A 24,200-nucleotide genomic window follows, 5' to 3' on the forward strand; every position below is an offset into this window, starting at 1 on the left:
GTTGGTGCCTCCCATAGTTCCCCCCATTTCCAGGAGAATGGGGTCCTGCAGGGCTCTTTATTTAGTGTATCTCTATTTTTAGTGGCCATTAATGGTCTAGCAGCAGCTGTAGGGGCGTCCGTCTCAGCTTCTCTGTATGCAGACGACTTCTCTGCATTTCATACTGCTTTACCAGTACCGGTGTTCCTGAGCAGTGCCTACAGGGAGCCATCCACAAGGTGCAGTCATGGGCTCTAGCCCATGGTTTCCAGTTTTCATTTGCAAAGTCGTGTGTTATGCACTTCTGTCAGTGTCGTATCATTCATCCAGAACCAGAACTTTACCTTAATGACCATCCACTCACCATAGTGGAGATATATCGATTCTTAGGAAAAGGTTTTTGACACCCGATTGACTTGCCTTCCCCACCTCAGTCAGCTTAAGTAGAAGTGCTGGCAGCACCTCAGTGCCCTCCGCTGCCTGAGCATCACCAACTGGGGTGCAGATCGCTCTACGCTGCTGCAACTCTACAGAGCCCTTGTTCAATCCCGCCTTGACTGTGGGAGTGTGGTTTATGGTTCGGTGGCACCCTCAGCATTTCGTTTACTCGACCCAGTGCACCACTGTGGCATTTGCTTAGGGTTTTATTGCACAGTGATGTGTATTCATTTAATACTTTCTTTCCTTGGGCTATTGATTTTTGGATGTGATAGTTTTTTTCTATAGTTAATTTTTTGTATGACCTGCTATCAGTTTTAAGGATCTGTAAGTTAGTGTCAGTGTTTGTTAGGTTGTGTTTGAGTGCTATCAGATGATCTGCGAAAGTTGGGTGTGAGCTGTTGCTTTTCAGTGCTCTGAGATGTTCTGTATACCTGGTTCTGAAATTCCTGCATGTTTGACCCACATGTAGAGACTGACAGCAGTTGCAAGTAAGTTGGTATTTACTGGACTGGCTGTATTTGTCAGTGTTGGTGGTATTTCTTCCAAGCCTGCTTTGTATTGTGTTATTGGTTCTATATGCTATGTTGAGTCCTTGTTTCTTTAGTATATTACCCAACCTCTGTGTGTCTTTGCTGTTGTAAGTCATTATGTGCCATTTGTTGTTTACTATCTGAGGATTTGTTGTGTTGCATTTGGTTGTGTTTGTGTTTCATGGTTGTGTGTTGTTTTGTGTATTTTGTGTTTTATTTTATCTACTCTCTTTGCATCATTCCCCATTCTCCAGTGCAATTTGTTTTATTGTGTTCAGCTCTTGTGTGCAATCATGTCTGTTCATGGGTGGTTTGTTCAGTCTGTGTAGTAAATATCTGAAGCTAGCTTCTTTGTGAGTTATGGGGTGATTGGATTGGTCATGAATAAAATGGTGCTGGTGATTGTGGGTTTACTGTAGATTGTGAATTCATGTTTGTTGTTTCTCTTGTGTATGGTGAGATGAAAGAAAACACAAGGACTGCTGAAGAAAAAACCTACAGAAAACTACAGAACAAATTGACACAGGAAAAAGCCATTATCACAAAATCCGACAAGGGTAATTTGATCGTAGTGATAAACAAACAGGAATACATTGACAAAACATTAGAATTCATTCAAAGCAACAACATCACAGAATTAAGAAGTGACCGAACAAACTAATAGCTAAGTAACTTACAGAACACTCTGTAAAACATAGAAATGATTTTTGCAGAAACACAGATTAAAAGGATTATACAGAAAAATTCCAAGGCCCCCCGCCCTAAAATCATTGTCTCAAGTTCACAAACCTGGAAGACCTATACGTCAATTGATAAACTTTACCAAAGCTCCAACATACTACTTAGCCAAACACGCACACACTCTGCTGTAGACAATATACAAATACAGAGAAAACAGAAGTCTAAAGAACTCAAGTGACTTAATAGAAAAAATAAGAAATGAATACATACCAAACACAGCAACATTAATTTCACTTGACATAATTTCCATGTACACACATTCCAACAGAAGAAACCATCAACATCATACAAAGAAACCTCCAACATACAAGAAATATCAGCCATACTCAGGCTCATCACAGAGCAAAACTACTTCACATTCAACAATAAATTTTTCTCTCAACAAGATGGACTACCTATGGGATCCCCAATCAGTGGCCTTATAGCTGACATTTTCCTCAGTCAGATAGAAAAACAAATCTTTGACAAAATAGTTATACCAAAACAGTACAAAATAATATATTGGTACTAGAGATATGTAGATCACTTAGTTTGCTTAATAGACAAACCACAGACCTGCATAAAAGAACTTCATGACAACATAAACTCCATCCACCCACAAATACAGTTCACCACTGAAACACAAACAGAAGTTTAATTTCTTAGATCTTGCCATACAGAAGAGAAACAACAAACATGAATTCACAATCTGCAGGAAACCCACAATCACCAGCACCATTATTCATATCCAATCCAATGACCGCATGACTCACAAAGAAGCAAGCTTCAGACATTTACTACTCAGACTGAACAAAAACACCCATGAACAGACACGATTACACACAAGAACTGAACACAATAAAACAAATTGCACAGGAGAATGGGTATGATGCAAAGAGAGTAGGAGAATGGGTATGATGCAAAGAGAGTAGATAAAATAGCCCTGAACACACACACACACACACACACACACACACACACATAAAAATTATGCTTCGCTGTTTGCACATGACAAGTTGTAGACTGTGTGGCAGACTAGCTACCAACATAAATACCCAATAGCTTCAAGTAAGGTATATAAACTAACGTTACATCCACTCTTTTGCCAATTAAGCTATAACTAGAACTTTAGAAATAATGTAATAAACAACATATAGTGCATCAGGTTGTTAATACACATCACATCTGCGAACTGTAAACAAATGATGTATAATATTTTACAACAATTATTCATTCACAATTGTAAATATTTTGTACCAAAGGTTTCTCTAAGCGTTAATATGTAACAACAATTTTACAGCAAGAAAATAAAATAACCCATTGAAGAAAGCACAAAAAGTGCTGAAGCATGTCTGGGTAAAATGATACTGAAAAGGTGTCTTGCATAGGGCAGAATTCCTTGTCCAATGTTATAATCTTCTATAAATACTTTTTCCCAGTGTAGTGCAGCAACTCAACATGGCATGGACTCAATGAGTCATTGGAAGTCTCCAGCAGTAATATTGAGCCATACTACCTATATAACCATCCATATTTGAGAAAGTTTTGCCAGTGCAGGATTTTATGCATGAACTGACCCCTCTATTACGTCCCATAAATGTTCAATGTGATTCATGTTGGGTGATCTGGGTGGACAAATCCTTCAAATTGTCCAGAATGTTCTTCAAACCCATTGTGAACAAATGTGGCCTGGTGACATAGCACATTGTCATCCTTAAAAAATCCATTGTTGTTTGGGAACATGAAATTCATGAATGGCTGCAATTGATCTCCAAGTAGGCGAACATAACCATTTCCAATCAATGATCAGTTCATTTGGATCAGATGACCAAGTCTGTTCCACATAATCACAGCCCACACTATTAGGGAGCCACTACCAACTTGCACAGTGCCACAGGGCCTTCTTGACAACGTGGTTGCATGGCTTCATGGGGTCTGCACCACACTTAATTCCTGCCATCGCCTCTTACTGATTGAAATCTGAACTCAGCCAATGAGGCCACATTTTTCCAGTCACGTAGAGTCCAACCTGTATTATCACAAGCCCAAGAGAGGTGCTGTAGGCGATGTCAGGCTGTTAGCAAAGCCACTCGCATAGGTCATCTGCTGCCATAGCTCAGTAATGTCAAATTTTGCCACACTGTCCTACCAGACATGTTTGTCATACATTCCACATTGATTTTTGTGGCCATTTCATGCAGTATTACTTGTCTATTAGCATTGACAACCCTATGCAACTGCTGCTGCTCTTGGTCGTTAAGTGAAGTCCGTCAGCCATTGTGTTGTCTGTGGTAGAGGTAATGTCTGAAATTTGGTATTCTTGGCACACTCTTGACACTGTGGATTTTGGAATATTGAATTCCCTTATTTCTGAAATTGAATGTCCCATGCATCCAGGGCCAACTATCATTCTGCGTTCAGAGTCTGTTAATTCCTGTCATTCAGCCATAATCACACCGAAAACCTTTTCCCGTGAATCACCCGAGTACAAATGACAGCTCTGCCAATCCCTTGCCCTTTTCTGTCTTGTGCACGCAATACTTCTGCCATCTGTATATGTGCGGTGAATTCCATCGTGGGATGTGCTATTTGACATCTACTGGACACGTTCACCGCAGTCCTGTAAGAGTTGTTGGTTGACGAGTCACTTCTCTTCCCATCTATCCCACATATGTTCGATTGGAGACAAGTCAGAAATCTTACTGGCCAGGGAACTTGCTGCTCATTGTGCAGATCATGTTGAGTGTCACAGGAAGGGTGTGGATGAGCATTATCCTGTTCGAACAACATTGCACCTACCTGTTGCAAGGATGGCAAAAGAAAAGGCTTAAAAACATTCTGCACTGACCGATCACTAGTTAGCATCCCCTCCAGAGACACCGAAGGTGAATGAATGTTGTATCTTATTGCATTCCAGATCATAAGCTGTGTCTTATTGTACACCAAACCATAAAACTTGGGATGCGGTCAGTATGTTGTGGACAACTGCACTCTATGTTGTACGTGCAAATGAACGTCACTTGCGTGCAGGCAGAATCTGATTTTATCCCTAAAGACCGTGGTGCAGCATTCCATCTTCCAAGTGATTCTCTGATGGCACCATTCAAACCGTGCATGTAAATGCTGTCGAGTGATTGGAAAGTGAGCTACAAGTTTGCATGCCTGTAGTCCCGCTGCACCTAAGTGGTGCGCAACAGTCTGTGTTGACACTTCTGGGTTCACAAGCACTCTTATCTGTGCTAGCTGTACAATTTGCCACCATTGTCCTTACAATATGACGATCCTTTCAGGTGTCTGTGCTGGGTGGATGTCCAAAGCCTTGCCTATGGACACGAGAATGTTCTCGTGTCCACTGCTACCAGCATTGTTGGACAGCATGATGCATCATGTCCATCATGTGTCACAATTCTCTTGAAAGGACCATCCTGCCACTCAGAAGGCCACAGTTTGGCCGCCATCAAACTCGCAGTAGGCTGCAGGAAGCACGAGTGCATCCCCGTGGCATGGTTGCGTGCTTGCTGCACACATTTGCACCACACTGAGCCTTCTGACTGTGAGCATTCCCTGTTAAAGGAGTCTACTGTCCCCCAGGTGGCATATGCCACCACGGGATCGAAATTGAAGTCATCTTTCCAGATGAACTATCCTCCACCCCCCCCCCACCCCCCACGCCCTCCACACACACACACACGTACGACACTGTATTTAATAAGTGTTGTCTTCGTGAAATTTAGTTTTGCTAAACAAAACTTTCTGCATAAAACATACAGTATTTCATGACAAACATTCTCAAACTTGAATGTGATATTACTCTAGACACAGACAGATGGGGTACACCGATTCAGTCCTGGGAGGGGGGGGGGGGGGGGGTCGTGAGGAAGGGCCCGCAGCCACCAACTGTGACTACCATTGCCATAAGACATATAGCAACCAGGGAAAGGAAGAGATGATGACATGAGATGAAGTGTGTATTATCACAGTATTATTATTGAGCACATACAATATGAAAAATTATATTTTCTGATTTCAGTTTGAATTAATAAACACTCATTTACTTCTACATTCATCAACTTTATAACAACCAGTACTCTGAAATATAGTATCCATTCTTTATTTCAGAAAAAGTAACATATTCAATAACTCATGCTTGGCTAACATATGGTTCATAATACATTGGTGTTTCTCAGTTCATTAGTTCCTGTTGTGAGCTTACAAATAATGCATTAATTTCCACAAATGTCTGTGCCATAAATTCACATATTATGTCTGTGCATTGTACTATTCACAAAAATGTTGCATCACCACTAAGGACAAGTTTATTATGAGAACCATCCTGTTCCATACACTATTGTTTTCATTTAGAAAAGTCAGAGCAACTCATTTTCTTGTCAAGCAGAAATATTTGTAGCAGTTGCGAGCAGTGAGGTTTATGCTTCAATCATTTCTATGAAATGTTCCAAATAAACTACATAAAATATAGTATGGAATAACAGTTGAATTCAGATAGTGCCACTCGCTACAGAAAGGCAATGCTGAGCTGCAGGCAGGCACATTTAAAGGAAGACTGCAGTTTTTTGTTTTAAAAAAAGAAAGAGAGAGAAAAAAAAGGCGACAGCCTCTGTTATCCCTGATGTCTGGGTGTTATGGCCCGACTGTTGTGAGATCAGCTGGAGTTGATAATGAGGATACAGGAATGGTGTGGTATGGTGAGGGAGTCGGTTAGCAGGGTATGTGTGTGGAAGAAGCTGCAATGCTGCCTTTTGAGAGTGGGCAGGTGGGAGGGGTGCTAGATGTAACTTCGTGAGGCTGTGTTTGAGGGAAAAAAGGGGGAAGATTGTAGTAGAGAAGGAAAAAACTATACAGGTGAAATGAGGTGGGGGGGGGGGGGGGGGAGATAGGAGGATTGTGAGAGTCTGGAGTGGGAGCAGGAGGGCATAGGTTAGGGACAGGGACTAGGGAAGGTTAAGACCAGGAAGGTTACATGAATGAGGGAGAGCTCCTAACTGTGCAATGCATAAAGCTCATTTCGATGGGAGAATCCAGATGCACCAGGCTGCAAAGTAGTTTTTGAAGTCAAGCACACCATGGCATGCTTGGCAACTGGATGGTCCAGCTGTTTCTTGACCACAGCTTGGTGATGGGTATTCATGCAGACAGGTAACTTTTTAGTGGTCATGCCCATGTAGAATACTGCTAAGTTGGTAGACTACACAGTTGAATTTACAGGTGACTCTGCCTTTGATGGGAAAGGAAATGCATTGACAGGAATGAAGCAATTCTAGTGGGTGAATGTATGGAACAGATCTTGCATCTGCTTTGGGAGGTGTTGGGATGATATGACTCATTTCAGGATATAACAAGAGGTAATCGATAACTTGGTGGAGAACATGATTCAGTTGGCCTATTCCTGGGTGGTTATGAGTCATGGAGTACCTCCCGTTGTCACTGGTCATTAGGTATGTAAGGGATGGTAGGTGATGGAGACACAAGGCACCAGAGATATGTTTATGGACAATAAGTGGAGAGTAATTTCAGTCTGTGAGGACCTCAATAAAGCTCTCAGCATAATTGGGAAGGGGCTGCTCGTCCCTGCAGATGCAGCAACTATGGGTGGCAACACTGTGTGGAAGGCACTTGTTGGTATGGAATGGGCAGCTGTTATCACAGTGGAAGTATTGTTCATTAGTGATAGGTTTGATGTGGATGGTGGTACTTATGAAGCCATCCATGAGGTGGATGTTAATTTGAATAGGTGTTCCTAATTCTCAATCCAGATCATAAAAATGTCATCAGTGAATCTGAACTAGGTCAATGTTTTGGGATTCTGGGTTTCTAGGAAGGATTCTTTTAGATGGCTCATGAATAGGTTAGCATAAGATAGTGCCATGCAGGTGACAATGCCTGTACCACAGATCTGTTTGTTGGTGCTGCCTTCAGATAGAAGTAAGTATGGGTGAAGATATAGGTGGTCACGGTGAGCAGGAAAGAGGTTGTAATTTTGGAGTCAGTTGGGCATTGGGAAGGTGGTGTTCATTGGTGGAAAGGCCATAGGCTTTGGGGATGTTAGTGTAGAGGGAATTAGCATTGGCAGTGACATGTAGTGCACCAGTTGGTTAAGGGACAGGAATAGTGAAGAGACTGTAGCGTAAATGCTTAGTCTGTTATGTAAGAGGGTAGATCTTGAAAGCACATGTCTGAGTGCGCTTATAATAGTAACATTCTCAACGTTTCAGTTTCAAAATTTGCAGATAGTTTTTTGTGCACACATACGTTGTTCAACACCCAAAAGAGTTATGATTATGTAGGTAACATCTGTGACACTGAAGGTGAGATTTGAGACCATAACGCCTCTTGACATGCCACTTTACCTTTCTTTCTTCTTAGGTATATATTCAGTAAGACCTTCATACTTCTTATTTACTGACGTACATGTTATCATCATCTTCTCCTTCTTTGTTTACTGTTTCTAGTCTGTAGCTTATAACAGAAGTGTCTCCTTGTTTTCCTGTCCCTCACTTGCAAATTCTTATCTCTTACATTAAATTATGCTGTGAACAAAGAGACTGGTTTGCCTTTACACTAAAGAAAACACTAATAAATACATATTCACATATTGCATGCAACTTGGGATCTAACAAAGTTAGAAATTTCCACAAAAAATCAGTTTGAGAAAAGTAGTTCAGCTTAAAGTCCATAAATATATTATTTATTACAGTCATGGTTTCCAAATATAGTGCAATTTTTACATTTCATTGTTGTTATACTTATTTTTAAAACATACAGTTTAGCAGATAGTTGTTTAAATAATTGTTCTGAGATATTTTCCTGGTGTGCTTCAGAAACAGCATGATAAGAAGAATCAGCTGCAAAAGATCTTCTCTCGTTGGCTGCCAGATATGAAAATAATGGCACTAGATAAGTGTGACGAGGCACTGAACGTATTACGCCGTGCTGGGAGCCAGAAGCTTCGTTCAGTTACTTATCGTGACCGTCGGCCACATATGCTGGTGGAAGAAATAGAATTTGTTGCAGATTCACAGGTAACAACTCGTCTCAGTTTATTTTCATGTATTCATTGCCATATGTCTGGTTCTTTCATGTGGATCGGTACACCTGTATATGTATACCAGTTTTTGGCATAATTGTATCATTATTGTGGTTCATATTAAATGTGGTGTATATTAGTGGACTGATTTCAGCTTATAGCCGTGTTCTAAATTAACTACAGTTATACAAGCATAGATAGAACACAAGTAATTTAAATAATCATATGCCTTTGTTAAGATAGTAATCTTTGCTGCATGTTTCTTTTTAGTATATGGGTTGTCCAAATTTCATTAAATCAGGATCATAATTATTCTAATCTTAGAAACAAAAAGAGTAATTTGGTTACATGAAGCCTCATAGGAATCTAAAGCGAGAAACTTTATACACCCATTCATCCACATAATATCTCTGTAATTTACAGAAAAAAAAATAAAAGTAAGCAGGAAATGCTTTTGAATGTGTTTGTTTATGCCATTGGTAAAAAAATCTATTATTAGTTTGCAACCATTCTAAAAGTTTATTTTCATCCATGAAAACCAGAATGAAAAATATTTTGGAAGTTATTGAAAAGGTTTAAAATCATGGACATTAATGAGTATTTACTGCAAACTGATAATCCATTTCCCCAAACTTCATACTTCTGTCATGATCTATTGTATTAAAGCTTAACTTCTTCCTTTTTGTTCCATAAGTTCAATAAAAGTTTGATCATTACCTGAGTTCAGTAACATATTAATACAAACAGATGAATTTTATGTGATTGTGCTCCCCATTTCAGGAGGGGGACCATGGCATATTGAAGGTGTCAGGATATCTACGTGGTCATGACCTGTCAGTAAATGGTTTGCTTCATATTCCCAATTGGGGTGACTTCCAGATGGAAAAAATTGAGGCTCCATCAGACCCATACCCCATTTCTGTAACCCATAAGAAACATTCAGAGGCAGAAACACGTTTGTTGGAAGAAGCAGATCCATCTAAGCAGGTATATGTATAAATTGCTACATTTTTGTATAATATTGTTTCTTATTCTTTATTAAAGACAGAAGAAAATGTATGTTATAATAATCGGCAATTATTAGTGATCTATTTGTGTGTTTGATGTATAATGTCTCTAATCTGTTTAAGTTGTGGAGGCCATCAATTGCTTTTCAGAAATAAATTCCACAAGGAATTCTCATTGAGGATATGGCAATTTATGTCTATTTTTAGGATTTGTTTTGTTGTATCACCTGAAATGTTGTAGGGTACAAAGTGTTGAAACAGCTGCAGTTTGTATTTGACCTGTTCCTGTGCAGCAGCGTCAAACTTGTGGAATGGTGGAATCGATCAGTGTCTGCTGCCATTGTCGTCAGCCTGGATGATGCATTGAAGAAGGGCTTGCTGCAGGAGCTGTCAGTCCTCCAATAACAATGTCACCTTGTCCATCAGTTGTGCGAATTGCATCGACTGAAACTTAAGAAGCTCACATAATGATACAGGTTTCTCATGTGGAATGGCCAAGCCCAGAAAAGAATAAGCAACAAGTTATGACAAGAATAACCACCAAAGAAGAGCTCCCTCAAACTTAAAGCTAAGCACTGTTCACTCCTGAAACAGGGAAAAAATAAATAAATAAAGATTGAATGGCAGTCCCCCATCGGAGGTGATCAGACACAGTACTGGAAAATTAGAGGGTGCCACTTCTGATCTGGCAATACAGTTGTGGAGATAGCAGTGAAGTAATGCCAGAAAATAGAAGACAATACAGCAACCGGCCTATGCCACCAGTAATTTATTGTATCCATGAATGGAGGTACAATAGATAACAGAAGGCGTGAGTAAGCAGCACAGTTTATTCCTCCACAAAAGAAGACAGAAACAGAAATATATGTAACTTCAGTGACTGGGCTAGTATTGCCACTGCTACAGCAGTTAGCAAAGTCTATGGATGAGTCTGTTGGTCTGATTGCTGAATAGTAGAAATCACAAGAAATTCCAGTTTCAAGTAGAATTGAAGTCCCGAAGGCTGACAAAAGTGCCCTTGCTAACAGCACAACATAGCCTGCAGCACCTCTCCTGGGCTCATGACCATATCGGTTGGGTGCCACATGACTGGAAAACATGGCCTGGTCAGACATTTCTTGATTTCAGTTGGTAAGAGCTAATGGTAGGGTCTGAGTGTGGCACAGTCCCCACAAAGCCATAGTTCCAAGTTGTCTATAAGGCAGTGTGCAAGTTGGTGGTGTGTGGGCTGTGTCTAAATGGAATGAACTGGGTCCTCTGGTCCACCTGAACCTATCATTGACTTGAAACCATTATGTTCGGTTACTTGGAGACCATTTGCAGCCATTCATGGACTTCGTGTTCCCGAACAGTGATGGAATTTTTGTGGATGAGAATGCAACATGTCAACAGAGCACAATTGGTTTCAAGAATATTCTGGACAGTTCTTACAAACAATTTGGCAACTCAGATTTTCCAAAATGAATCGAATCGAACATTTATGGGATGTAATCAAGAGGTCAGTTCGCACACAAAATCCTGCACTCGCAACACCTTCACAATTGTGGACAGCTACGGAGGCAGCATAGCCCACTGTTTCTGCAGGGGACTTTCAACAACTCGTTGAGCCCCTGCCATGTCGAGGTGCTGCATTACGCTGTGCAAAAGGAGGTCTGACATGATATTAGGGGGTATCCCATGATTTTTGTCAACTCAGTGTATGTGGGTACTGTTCACAAAAGTGTTGCAAATAGAGTTAATAGTGAAGAAATACAAAAGCAAAATGTACTGCTTGATGCCAAGGTAGTAAGCAATAAACTTATTCCTTTCGTTATTTTGTGGTGGTGCCAATGAGAGAAAGTATCAAAAAGGTTTGAAATTATGTGTAAGTTTATTGGAAGTCACAAAGTGCTCTCAATTTCAAATATTGGATGAACATAGTGTGGATGGGTAAAAACCTTTAGCATTAGATTATCTCTCTCAGTGACTAGAGTATGACAGCATTTTAAATTTTTAAGTTCTGTTGCTAAGTATATGAAACACTGAAATTTAAATTTTTGTTACTCAAAGAAGCTGTTAGATACACAACATAATTCTGGGACTGTTTGGATTTAGCCACGTAGGACTATAGATGGTTCACATAACCAAAGATCTTGAAAGGTCACAGAATATACCTACAGGAGCCTCGCCTTAAACAGCAGCACAATGTCACTGGAATAAAGGCAGTGACCACTGCTTTGAGAACGTGAAGACGAATCTGTTATTTGTCTGCATAAAATCATAATTTCATGTTAATGATATTATACCTCAGAGAACACTTGGAGAAAGGCAATGGCTTGGGTCACGTGGTATGTTTTGTTAGAATAAGGTCATCCTCAGATCCATACTGTTCTGCAAAGTGCAGGAGTTTCATTTGTGGATCTGAAGGTGACAAGAAAAAAAAAAGAGGGGGGGGGGGGGCAGAACCGCATATTCTGATAATGAAATATACCAAATAAACCAGACCCCATCTTTCTTTGTTATAAAACCAAAAGATTAAAATTGGGAGCTGTGCCCAGAGAGAGAAGTGTCATGTTTTCCAGCACAAATGGGGCAGGCACAGTAGCAGCACACAATACTCAGTTACGAACTGATGAATTTTTTGCTGTGAGAACTCTTTACAATTTGTGTAGAAAAGAGTTTTTCCCTTCTTCTGCCATTTTTGTTATTTATGTGCATTTTGTGGTTAAATTGGATGGATGTTAAACAAATATGTTTCATAAATAGATGGTGCAGTTATCAGTATTTCTACAAAATAATTTAGTGAGAACTAGGTTCTAAGTTTTGTTTGTTGCTAAGTTTGCTTCATTGTTCAATGATAGTTTTAGTTTTTACAATTCCTTGTCACTCTGTTTCTGACATCTTCGATAACACTGTAGGAGTCACTACTGAGTGAAAATCCTATAGATCCAATGGATGCAGAACAAACATGGCCCACTGCAGAAGAAATAGCGGAAGCTGAGAAGGAGCAAAAGGCCCAGCGGTTGGTTAAGAGAGTGCCAAAAGGCATGTCTGACTATCAAGCTGCTTGGATTCCCGACTGTGATGCAGGTGTGATATTCTTCCACTTTTTCCTTTTGACATCCCAAATGTATCCTTTCACTGTGTTATTTGTTATTATCTGTTTGTAATGTTTTTGTGAATAATCCAAACTGTAAACCATTTTGGGGTCCTAAATTACAGAAGTTGACAGTGATGATGAAAGTGATATCAGTGAGAATCCAGCAGTGGATGCTCAATCAGAAATGAGTTCAGAGAATGATTATGAAGAAAATGAAGACGAGTATGAAACAGTATCAGTGTCTGAAGCAGGAGAGGATGCTGAAAAATATGATGAAAAAATGGACATGGAGGAAGAAAATGAAACATTAAAAAAATTAAAAGGTGTGTGTTTCTTTACTTTATTCAGCTGTAATTATTATTGTGCAGTGCAACTACATTTACTGTGCTGTCTCCTCTGCCTGCCATCATTGCAATTCTACAGCAATTTTTTCATGAAAACCCTTGATAATATCCTGCTACAGTGTTTTTAGAGCTATATTTATGTAATAAAAACATGAAACTAGAAGTGAGATAGAAGTCTTTAGTTAATTGACTTTGTTGAGATGCATGTCATGAAAAACATAAAGTAATTAAGTAGTGTGTGTGACAGAATGTGATTCCAAACAGTTGGGAATTATTTATTCTGTATATGGCAAGTGGGTAACAGTGCTTGTGACAGGAGAGCTGAATAGATAACTCATACAAAGTGGTAGTTAGAAAGCAGTTTCGGTGATATGTGGTATGGTGACAAATAGGAAGTGGTCAGAGTGAAGATGTCTTACTGTAGAAAGCAGATTGTACCAAATAACTACATAGGCATGTTGTATAGAGTTAATTTATTCAGGAACTTGATTCTCCATTTCACATACACGTTAAGCCTGAAGTTTGGTTAGAGAAAAATATTTTCAAAGTTGTTTGCTGTTCTTTACCAATTCAGATTTGACGTCATCTGCTTTCTCCTGCTTTTAAATACGAAATCACGTTTATTGACAGGCTCGATTGGCCTTCATTGCCGTACTTAGTACATGTAGTGTCCAAAACAGCTGACAGATCGCGTACATTTAGTTCCTCAAACGGCCGATAGATCGCATTCGCTCTATGAACCCACGCAGGTAGAAAGTAGCGTCTGCTCGTTGAGTACGTAAGTAAATGGGCATGGCTTCACGCTCTCTTACATATGACGAAATTTTGCGTGAATATTTATGGACTTGGGATACCAGATTTCTGTTAATGGATGTAAAACCGCAGATTGTTGTTGTTGTTGTGGTCTTCAGTCCTGAGACTGGTTTGATGCAGCTCTCCTTGCTACCGCAGATTATGAGGAGTAAAATGTCAGTAAAACATGTTCTTCATTTCTGTAAACTTGTGTATATTTTGTAAAACCTTACAATCATTAAAAATATAAGGAAAAAAAACTAAACGATCAAAGGAGCTGTATATACATTTTCTGGAAGATGATGATGCTGGCTTTCATAAGAAGTTAGTACCACAACAAAATGTTGGCTAGTTTTCTGTAAAACAAATGTACAATATTAGCAAAAAATGCTGGCATTCTAAGAAATGGCACAGTTTACATGGCCGTCAGCCAAAGTGTTAAAAGTCACTATCTTAATATTTCTCAATCTGTAACTCAAAGAAACAATGTAAATGTAAATAACGTTTTTCTTATGTAACACTTGATAAATTAACTAAGAGATTGCAAATTTAGCAGAATATATCAGAAATTAGAGTTGGAAATAACACCTCTCCTTTATTCAAAAACTAATGAAAGTAGGATGAGAAAATAGTATCCATGTTATGTCACCAGATGCAACACAACCATTAGACAAGGGCTATAATGGTGTAAACCACAGATGTGATCAATATAATTTACAAACACAATTTACTATGTGACATTTTTTCATAATGAATTTCATTGTATTTTATATGGCAACTAAAGTTCTGGTTTCACATAAATACTGCCATCCATCCCCTGTCTCCTCCCCCCACACCCCATTTTTTTTAAATCTTGCTTTATCAGTGTATAACGCAGCTATGACTTTTAGCTTAAAATTTATACGTATCCATTTCATAAAATTTTAGAAGCCCGAGAAGATAAAATTTTCCCTGATGAACGTGACACTCCGCAGGACATACCAGCGAGAACACGATTTCAAAAGTATCGAGGCCTGCAGTCATTTCGGACATCACCATGGGATCCAAAAGAGAATTTACCTCAGGACTATGCTCGTATTTTCCAATTTGAAAATTTTGAAAGAATGCGAAAAAGGCTTTTGAAGGAAGATGATATGGAGGGAGCTTTGGTAAGTTGAAAAGATACTACTGAAATAAATTACTTCATGGTAGTGATGTCATAGCATTTTTCCTCGGTTAATGTATGATTTTTCCTAAATATTGATAAGATATTATTGATCTTAAGTAAGGTATCTTCATTTATCAGAAAGTTTACCATACCCATAGCTTTTTATCTGACTTTGCGCAGCTGTAATATATCCCTCAAAGAATGAATGTATAATAATAAAATGACTGAACTTTAATGTTCCAAAAGCTAACTGTTAGGATTCGGAACACATCACAATGACCTCAGCAGGAGCACATTAAAAAGCTTAAATAAATACAATTTTAATGTTAACTGGTATTAAAACTCCTGCTAGGCTGAAGATGGCTCCATTACCTCCTATTTTTGGATGTCTTTGAGTCAGGAACAGAGTCGTCATTGGAGAGCGAAAACGTTGGTGACGGCAGACCATGACGATATAAAGTATGATGCAGCAAATGCTTTGCATTATGCAAAAACAGTAATTGGACTATATAATAAGAAATTTAGATTGCAAGGCTCGGCTTACTAATGCAAATGTGTATATAATAGCGTACTGATGGTGCACAATTGACACATTACCAAACCAGTCACTTTCCAGTGTAGTAAAATAGCTGAAAGGTAAACAAACTCTGTATACGTAATTAGTAAAGGAATATGGACCAGTTGGCTCTAAATAAAAATATAAATGAACAAAAATAGAATCATTATTATAACTAAAATTATAGAGGACAAGGAAATGCATCCTTACTCAGGGTGCATACAGCCTGAGACAACTGGGAAATCTGGGAAAAATCCAGGAATTTTTTACAATTCCTGAAATTGTTCATAGTTTTATAGTTTTCAGTTAAATTTTTGTAATTTGGATTGGTAGAAGCTGATACTCCAACAAAGAATTTTACTCTAGCCACTTCTGCAGAATAATACTGCAGCAATAAAACAAAAAATGAATCACAGTGCACACACAAGTGTCTGTTGACAGCAAAATGTGTCAAAGACTGTGCAGTACTTAGTAACAAGGAACTCTTTTTGATGCATCTTTCTCATGGGCCTTGTTTTGATGATCTTGATGTCCCAACTATTAATATTTCTAACAGCTCACAGGAAAATATTGCGAATGGAGGTTTGAGTTTTACTTTCAAAGTAAATTTCCGTTTACGCAAGATGAATTGTGTTACGCGTAAGAAACTGTGATGTGTTTTTTAAATCACACTCAGCATTAGACTTTCATTCAAAACTTAATGCTGAGGACCAGCTACTTAGAAAAAATTTTGGGGCCATAAGACCAGCCATTTATGTCATTATTTAAAATTTTGCTGGCATATTTGTGTTTGATGTATGTGAAAGGGAATACACGCAAAAAAGACCAATATTACATGTGAAAGCTTAGCTTTCCTTGTAGCTATACAATTGTGTATATTAATTTAAACCATTAATTTTGTATTCTATGTTCTGATTATGTGCTGTCATAGCCTGGCAAGGTCACATGTTTTGAGCTATGACTTACTGAATGACAAAAGCACATTGCGCAGTGCAATCTCAATTTCAATCCTGCCGTGCTGTATTAGGTGCAATTCATATTTACACGTTCATAATATAAAAATATGCAGTGTAAATGTTGCCATGCATCAAAGATCTTTCCAAAACACTTTTTCCCCTTCTGTGTTTCATTTCCTAACGTTCCAAAAAGTTCTGCTTCACTGTGTAAAACCTTTACCATTCAAAGAATTGATAAGTTTTACAGCTCCAAGACAAAATTTAACGAGGAAAAAGTGCATTTTCATCTGAGAAAAAGTGTGCTTTTAACGAAGAAATCTGGGAAATATCCGGGAATTTGTTCACGTCTACACTCTGAAAGCCGAATTGCTTAGCAGAATGTGGATACATGGTGCTTTTACCGTGCTGTATTGGAAGGAGTTCCTATTGCTGTATTTGGTGTGACTCCTGTATACTTTCGTAACATGAAAATATTCACTGTAAATGTTGCACCACAGCAAAGATCTTTCCAAAGTGTATTGTTTCTTTATGGATTTCGTTTCCTAAAGTGCTAGAAAATTCTGTGCTGGTGTCAAAACCTTAAACATTCAGAGGATTGGTAAATTTTACAGCTCCGATGGAAAGTGTATTGTCACATGGATAAATGTACTTTCGCAAGGGGTATGGTTTATTGTCATCCAGGAAAAAGTGTAATTTTAATTCCATGAAGACAAAGGCAGAAGTGTAACAAGACAAGGATGGGGGGGGGGGGGGGGGGGGCTTTCAGTGGGTTTAGACCCCCACCCCACCCCCAAAAAAACCTAAATGAAATTACACATGAGCTGGTTGCTTGTAGTGACATAGATGGATATTTTGATTTTCAATCATACAATGGAAATGGGATACACGCTACCATTAGTCAGCAAGGCCAGCTAGAGATTTAAGCGATAATTTATGCATAAGTTTTTACCAAGAAAGAAGAGAGAGACTGACTTTGGCAAGTTAAAAATATGTATGCACTACTGTAATAGCCTAATTACCTAGTTATAGCAGTTTAATGTGAGCATCAAGGGCTCAGATGGAAACCCAGTTCTAAGCAAAGAAGGGAAAGCAGAAAGGTGGAAGGAGTATATAGAGGGACTATATGAGGGCGATGTTCTTGAGGACAATATTATGGAAATGGAAGAGTATGTAGATGACGATGCAATTGGAGATATGATACTGCGTGAAGAATTTGATAGAGCACTGAAAGACCTAAGTCGAAACAAGGCCCCGGGAGTAGACAACATTTCATTAGAACTACTGACAGCCTTGGGAGAGCCAGTCCTGACAATACTCTACCATCTGGTGAGCAAAATGTATGAGACAGGCGAAATACCCTCAGACTTCAAGAAGAATATAATAATTCCGAACCTAAAGAAAGCAGGCGTTGACAGACGTGAAAATTACCGAACTATCAGTGTAATTAGTCACGGCTACAAAACACTAACGCGAATTCTGTACAGACAAATGGAAAAACTGGTAGAAGCTGACCTCGGGGAAGATCAGTTTGGATTCCGTAGAAATATGGGAACACGTGAAGCAATACTGACCCTACGACTTATCTTAGAAGCTAGATTAAGGAAAGGCAAACCTACATTTCTAGCATTTGTAGACTTGGAGAAAGCTTTTGACAATGTTGACTGGAATAATCTCTTTCAAATTCTGAAGGTGGCAGGGGTAAAATACAGGGAGCGAAAGGCTATTTACAATTTGTACAGAAACCAGATGGCAGTTATAAGAGTCGAGGGACATGAAAGGGAAGCAATGGTTGGGAAGGGAGTGAGACATGGTCGTAGCCTCTCCCCGATGCTATTCAATATGTATATTGAGCAAGCGGTAAAGGAAACAAAAGAAAATTTTGGAGTAGGTATTAAAATCCTTGGAGAAGAAATAAAAACTTTAAGGTTCGCCGATGACATTGTAATTCTGTCAGAGACAGCAAAGGACTTGGAGGGGCAGTTGAACTGAATGGACAGTGTCTTGAAAGGAGGATATAAGATGAACATCAACAAAAGCAAAACAAGGACAATGGAATGTAGGCGAATTAAGTCGGGTGATGCTGAGGGAATTAGATTAGGAAATGAGACACTTAAAGCAGTAAAGGAGTTTTGCTATTTGCGGAGCAAAGTAACTGATGATGGTCGAAGTAGAGAGGATATAAAATGTAAACTGGCAATGGCAAGGAAAGCGTTTCTGAAGAAGAAAAATTTTGTTAACATCGAGTATAGATTTAAATGTCAGGAAGTCGTTTCTGAAAGTATTTGTATGGAGTGTAGCCATGTATGGAAGTGAAACATGGACGATAAATAGTTTGGACAAGAAGAGAATAGAAGCCTTTGAAATGTGGTGCTACAAAAGAATGCTGAAGATTAGATGGGTAGATCACGTGACTAATGAGGAAGTATTGAATAGGATTGGGGAGAAGAGGAGTTTGTGGCACAACTTGACAAGAAGAAGGGATCGGTTGGTAGGACATGTTCTGAGGCATCAAGAGATCACTAATTTAGTATTGGAGGGCAGCGTGGAGGGTAAAAATCATAGAGGGAGACCGAGGGATGAGTACACTAAACAGATTCAGAAGGATGTAGGCTGCAGTACGTATTGGGAGATGAAGAAGCTTGCACAGGATAGAGTAGCATGGAGAGCTGCATCAAACATAGACCACAACAACAACAATGTGAGCACTGGAGTCATTAATTGGAGGCTGGTAGGACTTTGGGGCTGCAATGTTTCAGTATTTCACTAGCAGCAGAGCAATAAAATTACAGATAACATTAAATTAAAATTAGTGTATAAAAGTACTCTTGGATTTGTCTGCGTTACCCAAAAATCGCATTGGGCGACAAAGTATCACCCAAATGGCCATGGTTGCATTTATATTGCAAAATATCATCCAATCTGATCACAGGTGGTAACTCAGTTGTGAAAACCAATTCCAATACAGAAGGATGGGGAGGGATTTGTGGAGAGCGGAAGAGGTATGTGATGACAGCACATTCTATAGTTTGTTCATTTGTAAAAGAGTTTTCTCAGCGGGCTGCTTCTCAATTTAGGGTGAAGTGCCAGGGTCAGGCTGGTGCTATAGGCCGAAGCCTTTCTCTCATAACAGATTTCATTTCCCTTAAAGATCAGCAATTCTGCTTATATGAAAAGAGCTGCACTGAAGGCAAACCAAGCTTCTCTTTGGGGACTTCCGGCTTTGGCTTGTGCATTTGTCTGCTGGGACCTTCTTTCATGCAGAAAATGATCTTTCTTACATTGCAAGATGTGACAGATGCATAAGTAAATTAGGAAATTTGGGAAATGTAATTAATATCAATATAGTCAAGGTCAAGGAACGCTCCTCCGGATGCTGCACAAATTCTTCTTGTCTGCACCGAACCTCTTGATGCAGGATCTTGGTGGTGAGTGAAAAGATGAACAGATAGGAGTTGAACTCTTAACCATGCGAATAAATATTGCTTTTACAATTTCTTTTTATAATACTTTTAATGAACGGTTGAAATTCACGTTTTTAACAATGATGGGACGATGGATCCAAGCATACGTCCATACTCTACCACTTCCCGAAACAAAAGGAGTGAAGATACAGGAATTAATAATCTGAAGAGTGTCTTTCTTACTTTGTGTCATACAGGTATTTAATAATGCATCAAAACATTATCCTTACCATAAAACAACTCGTTAATTTACCTTTGGCGACGTATATAACTCGTTCACTGTACATGTAGCTTAAATATAAGAAAAGAAAAGAATGAAAAAAAAAATCATTCAGTACACTGTGCTCTGAATATCTGCTGTCATTAGCCTGCGATATCATTTGATGAAACTTCAGTTTATACTTCCGTAATATAAAAATGTGCAGTTTAAGTTTTGCCATGCTTCAAAGCTCTTTCCAAAATACATTGTTTTTTTTTTTCTGGGTTTCATTTCCTAAAGTGCTGGGTATAGAACCTTCACCTTTCAAAGGACTGATAAGTTTTACAGCTTCCAGGGTCCGTGTACTGTTAACTAACATGGAAAAAATGTACTTTCACCAGGGGTATGATGTATTTACACCTGGGAAAAAGTGTATTTTTAAACAGGAAAATCTGGAAATTCTTTTTCATGTCCACATATATACCCTGTTACATGAAGACAGTCACAAGACAAAAGATTAATAAGAAGGTTACTTCACTTGTTGCATTTTTTTAAAACAGAAGGTGAATGAAAATGAGGAAGATACATTTAGTATAATTATATAATTTCGTCTAGAAACTCAAAATGATTAGTTCACTGACATTAAAAATATGGTGCTTTGCTGTAAGGCGTATTTATTGTTTCAGCATTTGATCATGCTGTTGCAAGTGCATAAAACGATGATAGCATTTGTATGAAATTTTGCAGACTGTCATATTACACAAACTAAAATGATGAGATGGTTCTGTAATATGTTACTAGGCACACAATTTTAAATTATAGTTGAATAACTTTTGAATACATTATGGGAACAGCAGTGATCAATGTCTTATAAATAATTACTATTAAAAACAGTCTTGATCACGATTTATTTAACAAGGTGACCGCTTTTGACCACTACTGTGGTCATCTTCAGACCATTGAGTAGGAACCTCTTTCTGTTGGAGAATCTCCAACAGAAAGAGGTTTCTTTCTGTTGGAGAATCTCCAACAGAAAGAGGTTCCTACTCAATGGTCTGAAGATGACCACAGTAGTGGTCGAAACCGGTCACCTTGTTAAATAAATCGTGATCAAGACTGTTTTTAATAGTAATTATAGTTGAATATATCAGCTTTTGTATTTTTTAAAATATCCCACCTACTATTAATGGAGTATACCAACAAGAAATATTAAAAGGCTGCAAAGTTCTAAATTCTTAAGTGTGCATAGTGATGATAACTTAAACTGGAAAAAGCATATAGTAAACATACTGAATCCTAAGGTTTGGTTACTTTTGCCGTAAAATAAGCACCAACTTTGTGGATATGGAAATTGATAAGCTAACATATTTTGCATATTTTCATTATGTCTTATGGGAAATTGTCAACAATACATCTGAGTTTGAAAGTAATAAAGATTTTTTGGAGAACAACACTAAAAAGAAAAATCGTGTGCTTACCATTTAGGGAATGGAACTTTATCACTGAATAAGATGAAATATGGAGTTTTAAAACTCTTAGACAATCTGTCAAAGTGCTACTTTTATGCAATATATTAATTCATTAATATTCATAATAATTCATTTATACAGAAAGCATATAGCCATGTAAATATTTTTCTTTCTTTTAAAAGTCTATGTTCAGTTAATATGTTCCACATCACAACATTTATTGTGAATATAATCTACGGAATACACAACTGACTAACTAAACTAAATATTATTATAAACAATTCCAGGCATTGATAACACAATCATATTGTTGGCATTAATCGTAATTATTTACTTTTTTTAAACTGAACTGGAATTAACTACTTCCAGAATTTGCTTGATTTTGGAAAATTCAGGAAGTGAACTTGTCCATACAATAATGTAATCTAGTTTCCATGGGCAATAAAGTGTGAAGTAGGGAGAGATGATGATAACATTTCTGTGTAAAATAATTCAGTATGAATCTTGCTGCACTATTCGTAAGGTTTACTGTAATTTGCTCATCTACAGTTGTTAATCCAAACCAGCACAAAATTGTAAAATCTCTCCAGCTACATGAAGTATTATATCAATGGTAAGTTCTTCATTGATTCAAATTTTCTAATCAATTTCACATAATTCAAATAATTTAAAATATATTATGATGTAGCCCTCCTTATGCACAATTATAGCTTCTGTCTTAGATATTTATATTTGCAAATAAATCCTATTTCAGAAATGGTTCTATAGCCATTCAGCAAATGAAAACGTACCAGTGCAAGAATTCTGTCATATATATTCTCTTGTATTTTTGCAAAAAGGATCATATTGAGAAATATTTAAACATATTTCCTTTCTGTTGAAGGTTGGATGGTACATAACTGTACATGTGAAGAATGTTCCACGGCATTTCGTTGAATCCCATAAATCATCTGACCCATTGACTATTTTTGGATTGTTGCCACATGAACAAAAAATGTCGTTGTTAAATGTAGTGTTAAAACGACCAAATACTCTGGGTGGCCAGTTACCTATAAAATCAAAGGAGCAACTCATAATCCATTGTGGCTATCGCCGTTTCAAAGCATGTCCGATATTCAGCCAACACACTAATGGTTCCAAGCACAAGGTGAGATTTTTGGAGTAATAAGTTGTGTTATTTCATGCATGAAATAATTTGCTCCGAACAGCTGTAAAAGTAAGTGCTGTTATGTTTTGTGTCAGTTTTGTTCATTTTAGGATGACTAAAATTACACATATAAAGAAATTTTAAATTGCAGAAAAGAATGTAATAGTCTTCACAGTTGCTGGATTTGATTTAATGTTGTGTAGGTGCATCTGGCAATGGGGAATGAGTAGTAAATATTCAGCACCCTGCTCAACACTGAACTTCATCGTCAGGCTTTATCGTGCTTGATCTTCTTCAGTTGAACGAAAAAAAGGTTCATTCCTGAATATTTGTGGCACATTAATATTGTGTGCTGGAATGGGACTTGAAACTTGGTCTCTAGCTCTCACTACTTGTATACCATGAATTATGCTGTCCATGCTTTGTTTCCCTCCATACCTGCCAAGCTACACATTGTATGGTTTGTACGGTAACAAGCGACAAGTTGAAATTCCAAGAGTGTACTAATATCTCAGTTTATAGTGCTCTTCTTGCAAAAGGCGGATGTCTGGATCTGAGTCTCTGTATTGCACTTAGTTTTAGGAAAACACACACTAGATTACAGAGTGTACTCTGCTACAGAGCAGAGAAATGTTACCTAAGACCTCATCGTGGCTGCCAAACTCTTTACTGTATCATTTCTGTCACATACTTTAGAAGAGTTGGCTCTCATATTAACTCCAGAAAAATCCTAGGACGGACTGGATGTGACACTTTGGCTCTGGCAGTTGCAGTTTGGTACTTACACACTCTGGCATTAAACAATTTTCTCTTCATCATATCATAAATCCAATACAGAACCAGTCTCTTGGTTATCTCAAATTGAATTCTGTTTGCTGTGAGATCATCATCGCAGTCACGTATCCGTTGAGATAACATGTGTACATACAGTATAACTCCACTTTTACGTTCTCGGAATTAATGTTTTGCTGCCTCAGGGAGTCACACCTAGTGATTACGTGGCTGGCGACCACGGGACCCTGAACTGAGTCCTGGCATTGCTTCCACTTACTTATGCCAGGCTCCTCATTTTTATCTTTCCTATCTGGCCACCCTCGGCCAGCTCTTGTTCTTTTCCGACCTTGACACTATTAGGTTTCGAGGGCTAGGGGGTCTTTCATTTTCCAACCTATACTTCTCATGCAGTGTCTGACCCGGAGCAGGCACCTGCAAAAGGCGTCTGAATCTCATGTTAGGGGCGGCCTCCAGAACTGCGAAAGCAACAGAATACCAACACAGATTATCTTCCCTGCACAATGCAGTCTCCATTTTATGCACAAAAATGGCTT

The 24,200-nt window shown here is 38.4% G+C and overlaps 1 protein-coding gene across 1 annotated transcript in view; it reads left to right on the top strand.

Moving 5' to 3' along the window:
- Positions 1 to 24,200, top strand: part of LOC126252765 (pre-rRNA-processing protein TSR1 homolog) — an 84,037-nt gene that overhangs the window by 37,848 nt on the left and 21,989 nt on the right. Inside the window, exons 4-9 of the mRNA XM_049953690.1 lie at positions 8,510 to 8,710; positions 9,496 to 9,702; positions 12,620 to 12,791; positions 12,924 to 13,124; positions 14,865 to 15,085; positions 22,609 to 22,872. Of these exons, the coding sequence (XP_049809647.1) occupies positions 8,510 to 8,710; positions 9,496 to 9,702; positions 12,620 to 12,791; positions 12,924 to 13,124; positions 14,865 to 15,085; positions 22,609 to 22,872 (1,266 nt within the window). The remainder of the gene's footprint in view (positions 1 to 8,509; positions 8,711 to 9,495; positions 9,703 to 12,619; positions 12,792 to 12,923; positions 13,125 to 14,864; positions 15,086 to 22,608; positions 22,873 to 24,200) is intronic.

Source organism: Schistocerca nitens, chromosome 4 (assembly GCF_023898315.1).
Source record: "Schistocerca nitens isolate TAMUIC-IGC-003100 chromosome 4, iqSchNite1.1, whole genome shotgun sequence".
NCBI lineage: Eukaryota > Metazoa > Arthropoda > Insecta > Orthoptera > Acrididae > Schistocerca > Schistocerca nitens.